Genomic DNA, 17,834 nt, shown 5'->3' with positions numbered 1-17,834 from the left:
AGGCCACGAGACAATGACACTTGGCATTCCAGTTTTTCGCCAAGTGTTGTGCCACATAAGCGACAAATAGGTATTATTAAGTAAGCGAATTTTGGATAGATTTTTTAAGATAAAAATGTTGTATAGAGTTTTTTTTTTTTTTTTTTAATCTATATGCTTATAATATTTCATATATACAAAATTAATCATAACTTTTAATAAATATTCCAAAACTTGATTTAATTTCCATCATAAATTTGTTTTAAAAGGTTCTTTAAAATAAGATCCATTTATAATATATTTAATTTTTTTTAAAAAATAATAGACAATCAGTAAAAATTAGTTTTAATCCGTAAAATTTTATCAACTATCTGGGCATTACTCGGACACAAAACTTGTATATATATTAGATTGTCCATGACAATAACAACAATTACATGTTTAATTATTTTATCTCGCGTGTTTTTTTTTTTTATTATTTGAATATACTTCATAATTTTTAATACTTAATTAGTCGATTTATTATATTTTATACCCCCTTTTTTTTTGTAAATAATACTGACTTATTTTACTTTAGTCCTCATATTAAGAACTCTTTTTTTTTTTGCATTTTTCCACCAAAAAAAGTAAATCAGTTGTGAGATTATAGCTACGAAGTACAAGTAGTAATAATTCTAATATTTAAGATATATAGTTGGTCAAACATTTACATTGTCATATTTGCCTAACAGAAATGGATCACTTGTTAAAAAAATAGTGGACAGTATAACATATTAATGAGTATTAAACTACCAATATTTTTTCTTATAAGGGGCCCTTATTTCTTACTTTGCCTAGGGTTCATAAAATGTCAAGTACGGGGTTTGAAATATCAAAGAACGCAAGCCAACTACTTGTTCTAGCTAGCTTGACCTAGCTCTCAAACATTGTACTAATATTTAACTACTCAAACAGACAAACACTCAACTTGAGTCGCATCATTTTACAAAAAGGAAAATAAAAGTAATTTATAGATACATAAAGAGTAATGGCAATACATAAGGTGAAAACATGGAGTAGAAACATTATAAGTTAGTGATACAAAGATGGTGAAATAGAATCCATAAAAGCTGTGTATTATAATGTAATTTATATTCCTGAATTCTTGCTTGAAGATGGGTGGTAGCATAAGAAAGTGTTGTAGCTTTCCATTTGGGCATTGCAATCAGGGCAAACCATAGTTTTAGAAGGCTTGGCAGGAGCTGGGAATTCAATACGTCGGTAAGGAAATTCCTGTTGATAACGCTTACGATAATGACTTTCAAATGCTACCTCAAACGCTTTTTCGGACGCATTTTCTTTCCAAAGCTCAAAATCTTCAAGGGTAGACAATGCCACTCCGCCATGCCCTATGACCCAGGCAAATAGATCACATACTATTACCCAGCCAACATTGGATTTTTCATAGTGAAACAACCTTTGAAGGTCTTGTAGAATGACAAAAGCATGGTCACCTACATTCGTGTGATTTCTCAAAGAGGATATCATGCTCTCTATTCTAACCCAAAAATAACTGTCTTCAACTTTAAACTGTTTTGGGTACCCTTCATATAAAACCCTCCATTTTATATAATTATCCTCATTTCTCCCTACTTGGACGACCTTATTCATTATATATCCCCAATGTTCAACTTCACCTACTGCGCCTAATAATCTCAGGATCCAGTCTTTATTATCACCTCCATATATAAAATAGCATTTGTTGCCATCCGATGAAAGTGTCCTTGCTGTTTCGCAAGGGTACTTGCTTAAAGAAAAAAAACAAAAGAACTGTTCAGAATAAACCAAAAGCTTGCCGCGTTAAACTAAACACAATGCACTATCCAACAACGTTAGAATGCACATATGGCCCCCAATCAAATCATTCGTGAACTTTATAAGGTTTAAAAGGTCCTTTATCCCTGAAATAGAGTAAGAGCAGATTAATATGCAATTGATGGCCTATTTCTTTCATTTTATTTAACTAATTACTTCCTCTTGGTTTTTTTGTTACTGGTAAACATTTTTGTTTTTCACATTTATCAAATGTATAATTTCAACCGTTAATATCTCGTGTTAGGCATTTATAAAATTGTACAAATTTAATAAATTGCATATATATTAAGATGGATCTCATGTCTATATTGAGATGGATTCAATCATATAAGATTTACTTAAAAATTACTTCCTCTGTTTTTTAATACTTGCAACACTTCTATTTTCACGCTTGTCAATGCACTATTTCAATCATTAATATTTTTAATTACTAATGTGTAAAAATTATAAATATTGATATCATAGAAGTTTAAATCAAGACATGCGTATATAACAAAATCCCACATGAATATAAATTTCCTAACCGATAAATCACCAAAGCTAATCAAAGTGAGATATATGAATAGTGTAAAAGTCAAATTGTTGCAAGTAAACAAAAAGCGAAGAAAGTATGAGGCACAAAAATTATATTTGCTCGATTTCATATTGCTATTATATGAGAAGGCTATGGTTTGTGAAATTTGGGCTATGAAAAGGGTTTGGACTAAGGGAAATCAGACAATTCTCGGGTTGGGATACGCAACCCAAACAAATGGTAGTGAAAGATTACTCATCATCGAATTTGGGCCAAGGAGACACAACTATGTGTCTACAATCATATATGTGTTTAACACAATGTATGCTCATTTGATCAAAATATTAGGTAACAAAAATACTCTATGACTTCTTTTGAAAAAAAAAGGTAAAAGTATCTCCAAAATGTTTTACTGTAGTATAGTTATAGATTATGCATTTGGAAAAAATATAATAATTAATTTTAAATAAATGCATATAGAGAGTTTGAGACCAATTAAATTTAATAAGATCTTGTATGACAATTTTTTTTTTTTCATTTAAGTATAAATAATAAAATATGATTGACATAGAGTATGTAAATAGTGTGCACAACTAGTAGAAATGTTGCAAGTTAAAAAAAAAAATGCAACACCTTTGTCGCACAATTTTTAGGAGTAATTGATTAGAGTAGGTCAACAGTGACTTTTTCAAAATAATTTGAGCATCAAAATTAGAGTGGAATTAGACGTGTATAAATTATTTTGATTAATTTTTTCAGTTTATATAGCTTAATCTCTTTCTGAAAGTGCGTACCAAAAAGGTGTGTTTATTTATAAGAAAACAGAGGAAGTATATTGATAGATTATGGAAATAATCTATTTATGTTGATAATATTTTTGTATTTTAATTAATCTTGTATTTATCTAGTTTAACCTAGCTTAGCCAATTGTAATTTGTATATATATTGCTTTGCAATTGGTGAAAAGGCCACGACAAATATTCTTATATGGTATCACGAGTCTAGGTTTTCTTCTTCTCTCTTCCGCAAAACCCTAATCTCTTCTTTTTCTTCTTCCCTGTTTTCATTCGGCACCTTCATCCACCATGGCTCAAAATCCAAAGATTCACCCCGCAACCCTTAGCTTGTGATTAACATCAAAACATGTATCCTCATTGCTCTTGATTATGATGGTACCTAATTCAATAATTGGTCTACTTTATTCAAGCTTCACGGCCGTGCTAATATGGTCATTGACCTTAGCTTATTATTCCCCCTAAGGATGCTAAGAAACCAAAGTCTAAGAATGCCAAGCAATCTGTGGATTACAATGCTTTGTGGCAACGACTTGACGATATTGTGCTATAATAGATTTATGGGACCATCTCTAATGATCTTCTCAATTCTATTATTTATCCCGATGACAAGGCGGTTGATACACGGAAACGTTTAGAGAATTTCGATCTTTCACAACAACAACTCTGCTCAAGCATTACAACTTGATGCGCAATTTACTAACGCCAAGCTCGATCAATTCGATGGTGTTAAGCCCTATTGCACTCACCTTAAATACCTTGTTGACAGTTTGAGGAACGTTGGAGATAAGGTAGGTCTCCGATAATCGAATGACATTGCAACTCTTAAAGCTAGGGTCTTTCGGAGGAATACAAACCCTTTCGCACGTCCATTCGTCATATGGACCCGCTACCTTCCTTTGATGCTTTACGTTCCATGTTGGAACTTGAAGAACAAGGTAACACCGCTGATATTACGGTGGAATCTAGTGAGGAATCTCATCTCACTTAATCCTCATCGCCGGTTTCATCTTTGCAGCAGCCCCATGGTAACTCTTCTAGCAATCGTGGTGCATCCCATACGTCTTGCGGTGGCCGGAAAGGAAATAAAGTGAAGGGCAGCCGCAAGACAGGTGGAAATGGCAGCTCCCATGTAGCCGAAGCAACCATCAGCAGCAACAACAACAACCCCAGCAGCAGGGTGGCTCACAACAACAGGAACAAAAGCAACCTGCTCAGGGTTGGATGTTCCCATCTTAGCCTCATTGGAATCAAGGTCCGTGGGCAACTCCACCGTGCCCTAATTCTTCTCAAGGCCCAGGCCCAATGTAGTGGGCAGTCCATCCAAGTCAGTCTAACAGTCAGTCAGGAGTTCTTTGTGTACGCCCTCCTCAAGCCTACTATGTGTTCAATCCTTCTTCGGGTTACATGCCAACCAACATTTAGCAAGCTATGCACACCAAGACTTTGGCCGACCAGAATTACTACATGAATACCGGTGCTACATCTATCACACATGACGAATTCTCAAGGTAACTTGTCGTCATATTTTCCTTTGAGCAAAAATATTAATATGCAATTATTGTTGGTGATTCTAGCAAGGTTCCAATCACAGTTTATGGTCACACTTCCTTAAACTAAAACACACTTCAGCTCAAAAATGTTATTCATGTCCCCAAATTAGTCAAAAATCTCATTTTTGTTAGAAAATTCACTATTGATAACAAAGTGTCTGTTGAGTTTAATCCTTTTGGGTTTTCTGTGAAGGACTTGCTGACGGGGAGAAAAATAGTGACGTGTAATAGCAATGGCGATCTTTATCCTTTCTTCACAAATCGTCAAGTCATTTACACTTCAATTCCGTCGGCTTTTGTAGTTGTTTCTCCTAGTGTAGTAGTGTGTGGCTTTCCCAATATAGGTCATCCGGGAAATGCAATTCTTAGTTCTTTGCGTAGTATGAATCTTATCAGTTGTAATAAGGCTTCAAAACATACTTGTCATTCTTGCCCTTTGGAAAACTTAATGAAAATGTCTTTTTATGATTCTATGTCTTATACCACTATGCCCTTTGATATTGTTCATAGTGATTTATGGACATTTTCAATTGGTAGCTCTCTTGGTCATAAATATTATGTTTTATTTCTTGACAATTACATGAATTTTCTATGGACTTTTCCTATCTCTTCCAAATCTCAAGTTTATAATTTATTTATTCGTGTTAGAACATATATTCGTACTCAATTAAGAGAGAAATAAAAGCTTTCCAATGTGACAATATCGTGAATTTGAAAATGAACCCTTTAAAGATTTTTATCGCAAAAATGGGTGGTTTTTCGCTTCTCATGTCCATATACATCACCTCAAAACGGAAAATCGAAACGGAAAATAAAAACGATCAATAATATTGTTTGTACGCTCCCTTTGAAGGATTTATGTCTTCGTCAAGTGAAATTACTAGATATATCAAGGATCATTATTATGGAGATAATTAGTTCATTCTTTTGGGTAATCATTGTCTGTTGCTAGATATGATAAATGATCTTTGGGCTAGTCAAATAGTTCAAAGGCCAATAGAATGGATCCTATAATTAGGTCACACACAAGGGTTAAGGATTGAACAAAGTATAAAGCCCATTAATGGCCCTCATGAGGTAATGACAAGCCACATAAGAAGTGAGTCTAGAGAAGTTTGGATTAGGTTAGGAGTTCACATGGACAAGACATTAATGGGCTTCACATGGACTCTAATTATATATGAGATATATAAATAGAGGTCTTGCCTAGGTTATACACATAAGCCACAATTAACCCAAGCAGTGAATTATGAAGCAAGCAACAAAACTCCCACCCCTCTCTCTCACACGCCTTTCTCTCTCTCTCTTTCTCTCTCTCTCTCACTCTCCCCTGTCCGTACAGTACGGACGCCGGCCCCCTAGTGGACGCACGGTGGTGGTGGTTCGTTGGTTCATGGCTCGTTCGTTCCTCTCTTCTCCGTAGAAGGTTGATTGAAGGGTTCAATCACAACTAACTAGCATTAATGGAGGTTCAATCTTTGTCCGTGGACCAAGTAGAGGAACCACGTTTGGGGTTCTTGTTCTCCTTATTATTCTTGCTTGATCACTCGTAGTGAAATCACGCTTCAAAGGTATAACTATGTGTTCTTTATGTGTTATGAAAAGATCTTGTTTTTCAATGCTTATGAATATGATTTATGCAATTCCGCTTATAGTATCTAAAGTCCTACAATGATATCAGTTAGCCTCTTGCATTTACGCATATTGATCATAATTCTTTGTTGTCCACAAATTTTATTTCAATTAAGAGGGAGAATAATTTAATTATGGGTCAATTATTATTTTAAGTGGTGATTTAACATATGGAATCATTAAAGATGTTTAATTTGCTCAAATTTTTTCCTAAAATTGGACCGAATTTTGCCCTAGTTGGTTCGAAAAATTCGAATCCCCCTAAATCCTAATTCGAAAATTCCAAAACCCTAAACCCTAAATTTTGATTTTGTGTTTTGGTTTTTGAATTAATTTTGATAGTTCCTAGTTTCATGTATTTAATTTAATTGATTTCATGTATAAATTGTGAATTTTGCATGATCAATAATTTAATTTAAGTGTTAAATTGAATTGAGAATTATTTTCATCAAGAACCCTAATTTTAAAATTGAATATGATTTAATTTTAATAACTTGGACCAATTTAATATAGTTTAGCAAGGGTTGTTTTAATTAAATTAAAACTAAAAAAAATAAAAAGGATTTTTGGGGTTGTTTTGAGACGGCAGCCGCGGATGGGTGGCGGCGCAGCCAAGGTGGCTGTCGCCGATGATGGTCCAAGAGGGAAGGAAGAGAGGGGTAGCAGGTTCAAGCAAGGAGGAGCAGCAATAGCACCGTGCAAGAGTTGCGCGGCACTACTGTTGTACGTCGCTGCTGTACAACTACACCGTACAGGTGTACGGCCACCGTGGCTAGCTTTGGCTGGCCACACCGCGGTGGCTGACGTGTTTTTCAAAAAAAATTATTTTATTTTATTTTAAAATCAGATTTTATTTTGAAAAAGATAAGTTTTCAAAATTAAGTTGTTAATTTTGATAAGTTTAATAGGATATTTTGAGCAAAAGATTCTATATGGATAATAATTGATTTAATAATGAGATTATCCCATAATTATTTTAGGACATAATTGATTTAAAATAATGTGATTGGCTAAGTAATTAGTATAGAATCTCCTAAGTTAGTTTGGATAATCAAGGAAAATAAATATGATTTATCTTTCCAAGATTAAAATAAGATTTTATTTTATCTCATACCTAAATTAAAATATAGATATTTTATAATTGGTCATGAATAATATATGATATTATCTAATTACTGTTTAAAATATGAGATATTTAGGTACCATGTTTCCTTAATTATGAACATTCGATGTTGTAGTTTAGGCAAGCATGTTGAGTGATTTATTATATGGCAAGTTTTATAATATATAATATTATTTTGCTATATATAGACTAGTATGGCCCATAGATTCTAAATCCGATCTGCGCATCGTGATGTATTTTTGTAATCTAAATACGGTCTGCGTACCGTTAAGTATTTTGGTAATTTATTTTATTTTATTTAACTAGTAGATAGAATAGAATAGTATTACAGGTTGCAGTTACTCTAAGAAGCCAATGGAGTGAAGACCCAAAGGAGCAAGGTGGATGAGATCCATGAAGGTTCAAGTGGAAGCTTTTGCTTTATTAGTTTTCTTAGGATTAAGGGGTCATACTATGTCATGTTCTATTTTATGCATTAGTAGATTATGCATGCTAGGTTTTATTTATGTTGATGATGATGCGCTACAATTCACTAAATTAATAACAACATAATAAATCTAGGTCCCGGTAATATTGAGATTGTTTTTCCAATTAAAAACCCAACAACCCTTCGATAATTAATGATAGGTCATGCCAAAGCTGAGTATCATTTTTGTATCTTAGGTGACTTGGGGTAAATCAAGTTTTACAATTTTAATTGGTTGTGCTCAACAAGGTTACCTAAAGAGTTTAGAACCTTGAAGCAAAGGGTAATAATTAAACATGAGATGGTTAATTATTCAACCAATAGTTAAAAGTGTTGTAATCAGTAAAGAGTTTACTCACCTTGAAATTGTAATGGTTGATGGTAGTGCCAAAGTCCGGTGAATTATTGCACAAATAAAGGGTCTTGGAATCACTTAATTCAATTGGGATCATTTAATATTGAATAAAATGTTTTAAAGTAACCTATTTAATTCGCTTATGGTGCTTTAAATTTTATTGAACATAATTATTGAACTTTGCCTCGTTTTGTTTGTAGATGAATAGCTTTAACGACAACACTAAGCTGCCAACCAAATTGAAAACAAGGCTAAATCTCATAAACTTCAAGGATTGGGAAAGGGAGCTAAGAAGTGTTCTAAAGAGCCATGGGCTCGAAGCTCGCCTATATATTCCCATTGAAAGCAGATTTATAGTAGGTTTCACTCCTGAAAGGCGTGCGAAAGATGTTTCAAATGCAGAGAAAGTCAGGAATCTCATGTTAGCCTTTATTCCAACTTGTTGGAAAAGAAGGTTTAAGGATTATGAGCCAACCTTACTGAGAGAATGCCTATATGTTGTCTGTAAATGGGGCATATGGGCATTAGGGAGTGGAGGCATCATTGATAAGAATGTCAAGGAAATCGTTGATTTTATTCCCAAGATATATTACTCCTGGACTAACAGTGCAAGGTTTGAGACTTACAATATTCATTGTAAGATAATGGCTAAGAAACTCATACCTAGTCAGTCAGCTAAGACCCATGTAAAGGAACTGATTGAGTTACTCAATTGGATGGATATCTTAGGGAGACCATTTGATGATGTGTCTGCTCATGACACAATTCTGTTTTCACCCCATGTTGACTTTGATCTCGTCAAGCTAATTCATGATGATGAAGACTCTACAGTCACGCTTGTCGATTTATTGGTCAACCACACAGAAGAGTACTTGAAGAAAGAAGGAAGCCAGTGTTTCAATTACGTAAGGTGGTCTTACCACTTACTAGAATGTCCTCACAACATGCCGTTAAAAAATGGAAGGTAAGGAGTTACCTAGTATATTTGTTGTTGAAATCAATCTTACTCCTTCCACTTAGGTATTTGATACTAGTTGTGGTGCTCACATTGTTAATAACATGCAGGGCTTAAGAGAGATTAGGAAGTTAGCAAAAGGGGAGGTAACGCTTCGAGTAGGAAATAGAGCAAAAGTTGCTGCACTTGCTATTGGAAGCTATCACTTGAAGCTCCCATCTAGTCTTATTTTGGTGCTTAATAACTGTTATTATGTTCCAACAATTACCAAAAACATTATTTCAGTTCCAGTGTTGGATACTGAAGGTTTTCTTTTGAAATAAGAGATAAAAGTTGTTTTATTTCTAAAGATAATATGTTATATGCTAACGCAAAATTGATTAATGGTTTGTATGTTTGAGACTATACAACCCACGTTTACAACATAGATCATAAAAAGCGCAACCACAGATGAATCAAACTAAACCTACCTATGGCATTTTAGGTTAGGTCACATAAACCAATCACGCATCTAGAAATTACAAAAGGATGGACTCTTATCCTCATTTGATTATGAATCATTTGAGAATTGTGAATCATGCTTGTTAGGTAAGATGACCAAATCACCTTTTAAAGGAAAGGGTGAAAGAGCTAGTGACCTTTTAGGCCTCATACATACGGATGTGTGTGGACCAATGAGTTCAAAAGCTAGAGGTGGATTTAACTACTTCATTACTTTTACTAGTGATTTAAGTAGGTATGGCTATATTTACTTAATGAGGCACAAACTAAGTCGGAATCCTTTGAAAAGTTCAAGGAATTCCTGAATGAAGTACAAAATCAGCTTGGGAAGACAATTAAAACACTACAATCTGATCGTGCAGTGATGGTGAATATTTGACTCGAGATTTTGATGATTATCCGAGGGATTGTGGAATACTTTCACAATTAACTCATCTAGGAACACCACAATTAAATGGTGTGTCAGAAAGGAGGAATCAAACTGTGCTTGACATGGTTCGATTCATGATGAGCTTTACTGATCTGCACATATCGTTCTGGGGAAATGCATTAGAGACAGCTGCGAAAATACTAAACAAAACCCTGTCCAAAGCAGTTGAGAAGATGTCATATGAGTTATGGACTGGAAAAGTTCTAAAGTTGTCTTTTCTCAAGATTTGGGGATGTGAATCCTTTGTAAAACGTTCACTAGGCGATAAACTAGGCCCTAAATTAGACAAATGTTTCATTGTGGGTTATCGCAAGGAGACAAAAAGGGTATTACTTCTACAATCGCGCAGATAACAAAGTGTTTGTTGCTCGCGATGGTGTCTTTTTAGAAAAAGGATTTCTTTCTACAAAGCCAAGTGGGAGTAAAGTGGTACTCGAAGAAATTTGAGACAAGCAACAAATGGATGTGGATAACACCACATCATAGGCGAGGGCGCATGAGTCAGCTAATTTGACAAATCGTACGTCAGAGCAAACTAATTCAACTAACGAGACTCCTATCATCCCACTTGAATCTAATTCTTGCGAAAATCTTCAAAGAGTTGAAGAGATTATTTCTACTGTTGCTCCTACCCTCCGTAGGTCTAGCAGAATCAGAAATAAACAGTTGGTTGATGTTCTGTTAACTGAGGATTTCGAAATCTTTCTATTGGAAAATGAGGAACATACAACCTACAAATAAGCTTTGGCGAGCCCCGACTTAGAGAAATGGCTTAGGCCATGAAATCCGAAATGGACTCCATGCCTGATAATGATGTGTGGACCCTCGTAGACTTGCCTAATGGGGTCAAACCCATTGGTAGCAAATGGGTTTACAAGATCAAGACAAAAAAGATGGAAATGCCTACATCTATAAAGCAAGACAATTTGCAAAAGGGTTCAGACAAATTCATGGTATAGACTATGATGAAACCTTTTCCCCAGTAGCAATACTTAAGTCTATTCGGATTCTTCTAGCGATTGTTGTATTTTTCGATTACGAAATCTAGCAAATGGATGTCAAAACCGCCTTCTTGAATGGGTTCTTGACGGAGGATGTGTATATGACACAACTTGAGGGTTTTGAAGATCAAGAAAATCTTGGAAAGGTATGCAAACTTCAGAAATCCATTAATGGATTGAAGCAAGCATCAAGGAGTTGAAACATTCGCTTCGATGAGGCAATCAAACAGTTTGGTTTCCTCAAGGGCGAAGAAGAACCTTGTGTATACAAGAAGTCTAGTAGGAGCAGCCTAGTTTTCTTAGTCTTATATGTAGATGACATATTGCTCATGGGGAATGACATACCAATGCTTGAGTTAGTCAAGGAATGGTTGAAGAGTTGTTTCTCCTTGAAAGACTTGGGTGACGCCGAGTACATATTGGGAATCAAGATCAATCGAGATAGGTCTTGAAGGATGATTGGACTAAGTCAAGAGACTTATATTGATAAGATCCTTGACAAGTTCGACCTAAAAGACTCCAAGAGAGGATTTCTTCCCATGTCTCATGGTATTACGCTTGGTAAAACTCAGTGCCCTCGATAGCCAGAAGAGTTGAAGCGTATGGCTAGTGTACCTTATGCCTCTGCAATAGGGTCCATTATGTATTCCATGATATGTAAAATGCCGGATGTTGCATATGCCCTAAGCATGTATAGAAAAATTTCAGGCAAATCCAGGGGAAGCGCACTGGACAGTTGCCAAGAACATCCTTAAGTACTTGAGAAGGACTAAAGGAATGTTTCTAGTTTATGGTGGCGAAAATGAGTTGGTTGTCAAGGGCTATACAAATGCGAGTTTCCAAACAGACAGAGATGATTTCAAATCCCAGTCTGGGTACATTTTCTGTTTGAATGGAGGAGCAGTGAGCTGGAAGAGTTCAAAGTAAAGCACTATCGCAGACTCTACGATAGAATATAAGTATTTTGGTTGCGGTAGAAGCAGCTAAGGAAGCAGTTTGGATCAAGAAGTTCCTTACAGAGCTAAACATTGTACCTAATGCTCAAGAAGGAATTGAGTTGTTATGTGACAACAATGGCGCCATTGCTCAATCAAAGGAGCTAAGGTCACATTACAAATCCAAACATGTTGAGAGGAAGTATCACCTCATTCAAGAGATTGTTGGCAGGCAGGATGTCAAGATCCGCAAAGTTCTTACGGATGAGAACATCGCTGATCCACTTACTAACCCCTTCCAAAGCCCAAGCATGAGGCTCACTCTAAGGCTTCTGGATTGAAGCAAGTCATGTAATTTAATTTGTATTAGTTTTGAGAAAACTTACTACATATGTAATACAATTTAACTTGCAGAATTATGTTTAATCAGAAATTTATTATTTCTCCTATTTAATTATGGTTTTGATGTTAAATAAAATGTCCAAAATAATTATGAATTGATGGGATCATCAAATACGTGATTTGGTGAATGAAGGCTTAAATACGTGTACACATTGACTTAAGGAATTTTAATATTGCACACTTGTCTCAAACAAGTGGGAGATTGAAGGATTTATGTCTTCGTCAAGTGCAATTACTAGATATATCAAAGACTATTATTATGGAGATAATTAGTTCATTCTTTTGGGTCGTCATTGTCTGTTGCTAGACATGATAAATGATCCTTGGGTTAGTCAAATAGTTCAAAGCCCAAAAGAATGGATGATATAAGGTCACACACAAGGGTTATGGATTGAGCAAAGTATGAAGCCCAATAATGGGCCTCATGAGGTAATGACAAGCCACATAAGAAGTAAGGCTAAAGAAGTTTGGATTGGGTTAGGAGTTTGAGCTTCACATGGACTCTAATTATATATGAGATATATAAATAGAGGTCTTGCCTAGGTTATGCACATAAATCGCAATTAACCCAAACAGTGAATTGTTCCCATCGCTAGTGGACGCACGGTGGTGGTGGTGGTGGTGGTGGTGGTTTGTGGCTCGTTCAATCCTCTCCTCTCCGTAGAAGGTTGATTGAAAGGTTCAATCACAACTAACTAGCATTAGTGGAGGTTCAATCCTTGCCCATGGACCAAGTAGAGGAATCATGTTTGGGGTTCTTGTTCTCCTTATTATTCTTACTTGATCTCTCGTTGAACCACGCTTTAATTATGTGTTCTTTATGTGTTATGCAAAGATCTTGTTTTTAGATGCTTATGAATATGATTCATGCAATTCCGCTTATAGTATCTAAAGTCCTATACCTTTGTCATGCTTCTATGCCGCCATCCATTTGGCACCATGCCTTAGAAATGGCTACATATCTTCACAACATTTTAGCAACCAAAATTCTTGGCTATAAATAACCCACTCAAATTCTCTATCAAAAGCATCCTGATTATTCTCACCTTTGAGTGTTCGGTTGTTTGTGTTATCTTCTCTTTCCTTCTAATACAATAAACAAACTCCAATCCTACTTAACTCCTTGTGTGTTTCTCGGTTATCCAAGTAATCATACGGGCTATAAGTACTTTGATATATCAAGTTGCAGAATAATAATAGCTAAGCATGTATGTTTTGATGAGTCGATCTTTCCTTTGGCCAAAGTTTACACTCCTAATGATCACTCATATGACTTTCTTGATAATTCTCTTGACACTCCCATTTTGAGAAACTACCTTTCCTCGGACTTGGATGCTGATCCGGTCCCTCATAGCCCAAGCACAACCTCCCCTCTTTCACCCATGTCAAGTCAGCGAGGACCGCAGCCCACCTGCGGCACCTCATCTCCCTCCGCAGGTAGCCCGCGGAGCTTACTCTAATCCCTTCCATGCAGCAGCCCTGAGCTCTCTCCTCACAGCCTGCGCCCGCAACACTTGCTGGGCAGCAAGCTGGGCACTCACTATCTGGTCCGCAGCCATTCCCTACGCCCGCATCGAGTGCAGGCAGCATCCTCATATTCCTGCTCAGCCACTTCGTGCTACTAATCTTCCTCCGTCCATTCCTTCTCATTCCATGATTACTAGAAGTAAACATGGAATAGTCAAGCCCAATCCAAAATACAAAGATAGTGCTTAGCCTCATTACCTGCATATCTCCTATTCCAAAGAACCCGATTTATGCCCTTCGTGACCATAACTGGAAACTTGCTATGTAGGATGAGTATGATACTCTCATTGAAAATAGAACTTGGGATTTGGTTCCTTGGCCCTCTAATGTCAACATCATTCGGTCACTATGGATATTTCGGCACAAGACGAATTCTGATGGCTTCTTTGAGAGACACAAGGCTCGGCTTGTTGGGGATGGAAAAACACAACGGGAAGGAATTGATTGTGATGAGACCTTTAGTCTGGTTGTTAAACTGGCTACTATTCGGGTGGTTCTTAGCATTGCTTTATCCAAATCTTGGTCGATTCATTAGTTGGATGTCAAGAATGCTTTCCTACATGGTAATTTATCAACCTTTGGGGTTTAAGGATCCTTCTTGGCCTGATCATGTCTAGAAATATTTGTCGTGGCCTTTTCATTAATTGGCTAAACTAGGTTAAACTAGATAAATACAAGACTTCTTTCAAAAAAAAAAAAAAAAAAAGATAAATACAAGACTAAATAATATACAAAAATATTATTGACATAAATAGATTATTTCCATAATCTATCATATATATCAACAAAAAGAATTATTAATGAGATATGTGCAAGCATTGGAAACCATAAAAGCAAGTGTTCCATAAGATAGAAAGTGAGGGAGTAAGAAATAATTTTTAAAGAATTAAAGAGAATAACTTTAATCCTGCAATGAGGTGTTACCTTATACATGCCATGCAAATCGCCAAATATTTGTTTAGCGTAATAACCAAACAACATATCAAGGCTCGAACGTTGCTCCTTCCACAGGGTCTCCTCCCTTGAATTTGTGAACGGGACTGCCTCAGATTTCCAAATGTGTATCATGTGCATCGCATTTTGATGTAAAACATTTCTTTGAGGATCCAACACCACAACATTAGGATCACCCTTAAACTCCCATTCTTTTTTGAGAAACTTAAATAACTGCATTTTTTATCATCCTAGGGTGGTTAACAGAGTAGCCGGGCATCTTTTCTTTCTGACTCGAAAACTTAGATTCGTCTATGGCTTCAGTTTGATCAACAGGAATCCAGACAACCTTGTACCGAGAATAATCTAATGAAGCAATTTTTGTCATACATTGTATAGGATAAGTAGGGATATCCAGGTCTGATATGAGTAATAACACATTTTGTCCTTTCAACACCTCAAGATGGACCTGAAATAGCTCAGAAAAGAAACAACTAACCTCAATATTTATACTCCTTAAGTGAATCAAAGTGGTCCATAATTACTTTCATTAATCATAGTTAATAATTTCATGATGAAAAGAACTATATATGCAGTGACTACAAATTGTAACATACCTTTCTATGAACCTGGCAATCATACAATTGTGAGTTATCTTTGCCTGAAATAAGGGCATTAAGAACTTTCATGTTGTCAATGTGTTTTTCTTTTAGTACAGCTTCCTTAACCAAATTATAAGCCTCCATGTCTACGTCTTCCTCTGCATCACATCATAAATTATCCTCATTCTGTTTTTACTTTTAAATGTGACAGGATATTATTCTATCACTATGTCATGTCGCATAGTAAACATACCTAGAAGTTTAGTTAATTCAGGCAACATGTTCTTCAGATCATCACTAATACGTTTTAGCTTCGTAGCCCAGTCGAAAAGCTCCATACGATTTAAGGTAGAAAATCTGTAAAATTAATGAATTATCATGTTAGTAACTCAGCCCAGTTGAGTATGTAGCTGCTTAGGATTCAAGGTAGCCCAGTTGAATTACAAGAACTCACATTAGTCTAATGAAATATATTTTCTTCGTTTCTTTTTACTTGCAACACCTTTTAGGCACGCAGTTTTAGAAAATGATTAGTAAAGGTAAACGAGCGATTTTATCAATATAATTTTAACACGAGGATTATAGTAAGGTTAGGTATCATGAGTAAATTGTCCGTTTACAATATATAAACTCGACCTCAAAACACGTGCCATAAGACTGTTTCAAGTAAATTAAAACGGAGGAAGTATATATTTATAAACTTACTTGACTCCCCTACTTGACATTGTGATATTGTGGGCTGCAGCAGTAACAACAGCTCTGACAACCAAATAGACAGCAACTAGAAAATCAGTATTAGCATTCTTGATTTTTGGATCTTCCGAAGTGAAAAATGATGTGGGTAAATTTTCGAAATCAGCAATGCAATTAGTTGCATCGACCATGGCATCGATTAGACTTTTTGTGGGTTCGAACTCATGCTCATTGAACAATGGTGATTTATCAACGTTGGTCCTGGATTCTGCTGTCAAGTTGAACCCAGAGTCTCCAAAGGTCAATACAAAAGTTGCAACCGTTAGAGCCACCTTTGATTCCCAAGAAAACTTTTGCAATACATTCAGCACAGAAAGGGTGGTGGTGTGTGAATCAACCTCATCATTCACGACCTTGCAGGCTATCTGCATTAGTTTTATACTTTCAATTAGGATCGCAAAATATACCATTCCAATTTAAGTTGTCATCAGATATACCATTTCAATTTCGTTTTTCACTGTGAGAAACAGGGAATTTCCCTTTAAGTTGTCATCAGATATTTTTATAAAATTGTAAAATCTACAAAGTAAGAGTTTGTGAATAGTCTATATACTCAATTAATTCTTATAGATTGATTTCTAACTGCAGTATTCTACAATCATGGATTATTCAAAAACTAAACTATTTAAAATAATTAATTGGAAAATGAAAAATAATCACCTCACTTGCTACCTTTCCGGCAATAATTGGCATGTCAGAGAATTCTGGTAGACTGTCATAGATGCTCGGCGGAGTATCCTACATATAACATATCAGAACATAAGCAATGATTATTGTTTGTTTTTGATGGGAAAACATAAGCAATATAATGTAGTATTTGTAAAGTAATAACACTCAATGATTAAGTTGTACTAACATACCTGTGAAGCTGCTTCTACAGTTTGAGAGGCAGGTGCGGGTTCAAGAATACGCTTAACAAAAAGAGAAATGGGCTTGGCATTAACATTACTACCATCAGGCTTGTGCAGCTGCTCAACCTGCCTGACGATGTCATGTTTATCCTTTTGTTCATCATTTGATAAGGACACATACATGCTACGTTCGTTACCCGTTGCTTGTGGCAACCCTTGATCTTTGCTCTTTGATGCTTCTGTGACATCTACATTGTCGGAGGATAGATGGGTGGTTGCCATAGTTGTGTTTAACTATTTTCTTAAAGAATATGAAAAAATGGATATATAAATACATATTAAAGCCTTTATAAATTAAAGGTTGAGGAATTTTGTATTAATTTAACTAGAAGCAAGGAAGTTGATTCAAATAAACGAATAAAGCCTTTTGAATCAACTTCCTTACTTCTAGTTAAATTAATACAAAATTCTCCAACCTTTAATTTATAAAGGCTTTAATATATGTAATTATTATATATACATGGGAATGAAATTCATCTACATTGCCATAATACACAACTATAACCTCTTTTTTTCTTGCTTTGATTTTTTTTTTTTTTAAAGATCATAAAAATATTTTAAATGAGAACAACCAAAAATGATCAGAGGGAGTATTGTTTCAGAAGAAATTATGC

At 35.5% G+C, this 17,834-nt stretch overlaps 1 protein-coding gene across 2 annotated transcripts; it reads right to left on the bottom strand.

The window, feature by feature from the left end:
- Positions 1-936: 936 nt before the first annotated feature.
- Positions 937-17,550, bottom strand: LOC110735056 (protein SIEVE ELEMENT OCCLUSION B-like). 2 transcript variants are annotated; one of them, XR_002513977.1, is made up of 7 exons: positions 17,170-17,550; positions 16,970-17,047; positions 16,262-16,674; positions 15,810-15,913; positions 15,572-15,714; positions 14,946-15,423; positions 937-1,765 (listed from the first exon to the last, which is right to left on the bottom strand). XR_002513977.1 is itself a non-coding variant. In XM_021915184.1 (6 exons), the coding sequence occupies exons 1-6, from the start codon at positions 17,440-17,442 to the stop codon at positions 15,181-15,183; spliced, it is 1,254 nt and encodes a 417-aa protein (XP_021770876.1). In that variant the 5' UTR covers positions 17,443-17,550; the 3' UTR covers positions 14,813-15,180. The 2 variants fall into 2 exon arrangements, 1 of the variants encoding a protein (XP_021770876.1); XM_021915184.1 differs by lacking the exon at positions 937-1,765 and having other exon boundaries at positions 14,813-15,423.
- Positions 17,551-17,834: the final 284 nt, after the last annotated feature.

Source organism: Chenopodium quinoa, unplaced genomic scaffold, assembly GCF_001683475.1.
Source record: "Chenopodium quinoa cultivar QQ74 unplaced genomic scaffold, ASM168347v1, whole genome shotgun sequence".
NCBI classification, from domain to species: domain Eukaryota; kingdom Viridiplantae; phylum Streptophyta; class Magnoliopsida; order Caryophyllales; family Amaranthaceae; genus Chenopodium; species Chenopodium quinoa.
This window is presented reverse-complemented; position numbering and strand designations above follow the sequence as displayed.